The sequence below is a fragment of the Sesamum indicum genome, linkage group LG5 (assembly GCF_026168435.1).
Source record: "Sesamum indicum cultivar Baizhima isolate 11 linkage group LG5, ASM2616843v1, whole genome shotgun sequence".
NCBI classification, from domain to species: Eukaryota; Viridiplantae; Streptophyta; class Magnoliopsida; order Lamiales; family Pedaliaceae; genus Sesamum; species Sesamum indicum.
Genome location: NC_142661.1, coordinates 16,006,462 through 16,011,621, shown reverse-complemented (window position 1 = coordinate 16,011,621; position 5,160 = coordinate 16,006,462). Strand labels below are relative to the sequence as shown.

Sequence of the window (5,160 nt, the reverse complement as noted above, 5' to 3'; positions counted from 1 at the left end):
TAATGTCTCTCATCAGAAGTTTTAGAACACACAGCAAGTGTAGTTCTTTGTTTTAAAATCAACCAAGTCCAAATTGTATGTTTTTTTTTTTGTAATGTACTTCATTACATCACGCAATGCATACATTCGGATGCAAAGCTGATTCAATTCATTAATAATTTAATTCAACAAATGTGTTCAAACAAGACAAAGAAACAACAAAATACTACATAAATAGACATACACCCCCACAAACTCACAACTTTTTGATTACAAGATCTCAATCTTATCAGTCGGATGAGTCCTCAATCTTTGAGGTAATAGTACGAGAATCAGTGTAAGTACGCTGTGAACTAGTCCAGTTTCAATTGCATTATACACATACCATCCCTCCTTATACAGGCTAGGCTCATCTTATTATGTGATATAGTTAGATAAATGGCTTCATTATTCTTCACATAAAAATGTGGCAATATAACTAAGAGAAACGAAAGCAACATTAACAACCAGTTCATGACATCCATCACCGATTCACCAGTAGCTAGATAATATTATCTAAAAGGAATGAGAACGACGAAGTTCGAGACCACTTCATTAAAGAGGAAATTGAACTATGGAATTTACTAATTATTGATGCAATCAATTTGAAACTGATTTCTGACCTTCAAAGAACTTTGTAGGAAAACAAAATCTCGAGTATATGAGGCATTTCAGCAATCTTCCTCAAGATGAGTAATCAATTCAATTCACCCAGAATTTTACCCAGGTGGTTTTCAGGGATAGTAACCAGTAAATGTAAAACCCCTTCCAACAATCTCACCGGCGCAAAACCATGCAAAGCACTCAAGTCCAAACAAAGTGGCAATGCCAGCATCCTCAACCTTTAGCTCGTGTCTATGCTTCCACATGTTCTTGACGTAGTCAAGCTCCTTCCAAAATGACTCAGTACGACCCGGGATGCTGCATATTGGAGTAACATTGCATGTAAAATAGATGTAATTCACATAACTCATAATAAGCCGTTGGTTGAAACATGTAACCCTGATGGATTGGGTTGAATATATAACAACACACAGTTCTAGTGATACTACAAAAGAAATCACTATATGTTAGTAGGTCAATGTCATGGTTTGCGAGCAACTCAGGGTTGTCTTATAGACTATCGTGGAAGCAAATACTTACTTATCAACAACCATGCAAGAGTTCATACACCCTGATGAGTGTTGTATGTATGGAGATAATGACTTATATGAGACAGGCAGTACAGATAGTTCTTGAGATATCATGCTTACTTGCATTAATTGCTCCTTCTAAGCCCAAAATCTATTTAATCTAAAATGATCCAAAAGAATCAAGGCCAGTGCATTCCATCTTAACTAGTCCAATTAAGTACTTCTGAGACAACAAGTACTGATTTTTGCCTCATCCTGTTGATCATATGTTGACGGACAGCTACACCAAGTGCCACACATGATGATGAGGATTGTTCTAACCTTGTCGAAAGACTTTAAATACAACACTAAATATGAAAACCATGCCACGTGCAAAGGGTTGAGGAAATAGATTTCTAGCCAATTAAGCACCGGTCATTTGTCAGGAAATGCTTCGAACTAATTAGATGGTTCCGCATTTAACTAAACCAATGGAGATATTTGGGAATCCACAGGAATCCTTATAAACTTAATCTAGTAACTCAAGTTGCTCAAGGTTTTATAGATGTTTGTTCATATGAACAATTGTACAACATCACCAATTACTTCATGCTCTGGAGTCAACATATGCATTAACAACAACATTGTCTCATTCAAGTATAAAATAAAATATAGATACCATACACTATAAAGAGAATTATTGTTATCACCATTTGAAGATCACCGAACCAACACATTTTTTTGTATTACTGAAAAACAGCACTTAATATTGCTTATGGATGATTAAAATTTCCTAATCATCAAAAGAAGTATAATCTGTAAATTTTAAAAAGCTACAAAAAAGATTCACATCCCAGGAATCAAAATCAAAAGAAAGAATTCAGAGCAAGAGATGTCCATAAAGTAACCTGGCCAGACGTGTGTAAAAGAGCTGCTTGGCTAATTCGTTACATGTCTCCACAGTTGGTGGATCTTTAATGTACTGTTTGTTCTGCTCCAACAATTGCTTGTAGTAAACATTCCCATGCTTGGCTACGAATTGTGTGGCTTGACAAGCCTTGGCTTGCAATTGCTGTAACTTGGACGCCATCAACTAATAAGACTAATTCTACTCATCAAACAAAAAGTTAATATCAGAAGAAAAGTAAACCATCCATGCCACAAATATATAATTTCAGTATAAACCACAATTCAGAATCCTGCCCAATCATGTGGAGGAGAGAAAGTCCAAACTAAAATGTGAAAAAGTGGTGCTTTTTCCATTTTCTTGGGCTTCTCACATAATATGAGTCAACATAATGTTTGTGAAATCAAGATATCTTGTCTTCTGAAATTGCTCCTTTATGGTTGGCATATGGCCCATGGTACCTAACTAGCTGCAGTAACTCTAGATGGTCAACAATTATGGATGATTGATAGTTATTATTCGAAATGCTTGTGCATAATAATGCTTAAAAATTGTACAAAGTTAAAAAGGTTTTGCTTGCACTGCGGTAGCATAATAGCTGAAAAGCATGTTAACGAGCAAAAGTTTCTTCTCTGCTCTTCTTGTTCCTACTTCACTAATTCAACATCTTAATTGTTATGCAGCTTTCTCCACAGCAACTAATTTTCATCTGAGAACAAATTGTTCACCCAATCTCTTCAGCCGAGAAGAATGCAAGATTACTGAGCTTACATTCATTTAGTGAGTTAAGATTCACAACACCCAAATGAGTTAAGAAAATAACCAAACCAAAACTCATGAAAATATTTCGTGACCTTTCGACATCAGCTCAACAAAGATGCCATTTTTAACAATTGTCCTGTGCAGTTTCACATACATATTGAAGCAGAAAATGCTTTAGCACTTTGATTAGAAGTATTACATGTAAGAGAAATGCAAAACAATCTTAAAGTAGCAACAAAAATATGACTTCCGGCCAAGCGTAATAAGAAAAGTTTAATCGCAGTAAACATTTTTAAGCGGCCAAGACTGATACTCGCTAGTACACTATAATGTTATAAATGATAACAACCATTATGCTCTTCCTAGAGCAGATTTTTTAAAACGATACTCGCGATATCATGTTTTGCTATTAGATTACAAAATTTGCTTTCTTTCTTTTCAGATTCAATATTCTAGTGAAGGGGAGTTTGTGGAGCTGGCTGGTATAAATGGATCCCCACTCATCAGCAAGTATCACAGCCATGACTGGTTTACGGTTTTTAACTTTTGCATTTTTTTTTTCAGTTGGTTAACTTCTAAATTTATCCTATATGAGTAATGTTACTTTAGATGTCTATAATAACTAATACATAATCAATTTTATGTTTCTTTCCAATACTTTTGGAATGTTTTCCTGTACAAGACTTAACTGCACTCTTCTAATATATTCCTAGCACACTTTTATAGCTCTAAGGACTTAGTCAATCCAATTGTCAATGTACATCCTTCAATTAAACTATTTTCCTGTCATGTTAATGCTAAATCATAAGATGACTGCTAAAATCAGGCAATATTTTACTCTCTAAGTTCATCCTGAAATTAAATATGCTTCACTTAAAGTTCAAAAATAAATAATGAAAATACAAATCAAATTAAATTCTTTTGACAGAAAGAAAGAAAAACAAACAAGAGAAAGAAAAGAAACGAAAAAGAATGTAATGCTATTCTATACAAACCATTCCCAAGGAATTTCCCCTTCAAAATTTCGACTGGTTTGCTACAGAAAAATAAGCATTTACCACACACGGTCATTCATCGGATCAATGATGAAAAGACAATTAATTTTCTATTCCTTTCACAATATTCCTCTCCTGCTCAAAGTAAAAATGAAGGACCTAGCTCACAGATCACAACTAAGTGCCAGCAGCAGAAATCTACATACAAAAACCCTAAAGAGGACCAATCGAAAACAAATATGGTAAATCCGTCCAGTTCGCCAGGAAAATTAAAAAAAAAAAACTTGAAAACGAAATTGGCGTTGACACACCATTGCAGAATCGAGTAAAACTAAGTTTTCAACCAATAAAAAATTTACCTCTGCTTCTACACTGAAGAAGATAGCTTAGCTTCAGATGAAAGGCGAGGTGTTCAATCTCAGTTCTCTTGGCGTTGAGCTCTTTTGTCCTTGAGAGACAGGAAATGAGAGCAGATTCTATAGCACTACTTTTGGTTTTACGCTCTTTGTTTCTTTCATAACTGCATAATATATGAGGCCGATCACCAATGTATCTTGGATTGGGGCTGGGCTTATACGCCCCCATCTAAATGGATCCGGCTATCCTAATTAATTCAACCCAATTTCTTCATAATAGCCACTGAACACACCTAAAATTTTATGTAATTCTCACTTCATACATATATATATATATATATTATTTATCTCCTTTTAAGTATAAAAATATATATACGAGAAATGTTAAATGAAAAGTTAAATAGAAAATTTTTGTAATATTTTTTTATTGATGTCAGCATTTTTCGTTGATCCCTAACGGAAGAACGTCAGGTGTAAATAGAGAATTTTTGAAAAGTATGTAAATATAATTTCAATACTTTTTTAAGAAAAAAATATAATTTTATATTTTTACAGGGCTCTAAATATAATTAAGTCTTAATTCAAGGCAATTTGTTTGTACTATTGACTGAAGACACCTAATTGCTAAAGCCACATAATTGCTAATATGAGGGCAAAATTTAAAATTTATATAATTTTTTTCTTCACTGCGTATAATATATACATATTATATTTATCCCTAATTATAAAAATATACATGTAATTTAGTTTTGCTTAAGTTAGTATTTTTTGTCCAAACCCTAACGAAAGGGGTTAGGTGTAAATAGAGAATTTTTGGAGGGTATGTAAATATAATTTCAAAATTTTTTTAGATAAAAATATAATTTCACATTTTTAGAGAGATCTAAATATAATTAACCCTTAATTCAAGACAATTTCCGTATACTAGCGATTTAAGACACCTTAATTGCTAAGCAAGTACCTGAAGTAGAATGCGTGTTAATCTCCAATATAGCAAGTACCTATAAGGG

General features: G+C 33.5%; 1 protein-coding gene across 1 annotated transcript; it reads right to left on the bottom strand.

Moving 5' to 3' along the window:
• Positions 1-573: 573 nt before the first annotated feature.
• LOC105161817 (uncharacterized) lies at positions 574-4,313 on the bottom strand. The gene is made up of 3 exons (XM_011079631.3): positions 4,154-4,313; positions 2,039-2,238; positions 574-939 (listed from the first exon to the last, which is right to left on the bottom strand). The coding sequence occupies exons 2-3, from the start codon at positions 2,218-2,220 to the stop codon at positions 753-755; spliced, it is 369 nt and encodes a 122-aa protein (XP_011077933.1). The 5' UTR covers positions 2,221-2,238; positions 4,154-4,313; the 3' UTR covers positions 574-752.
• Between the last annotated feature and the right edge of the window lie 847 nt (positions 4,314-5,160).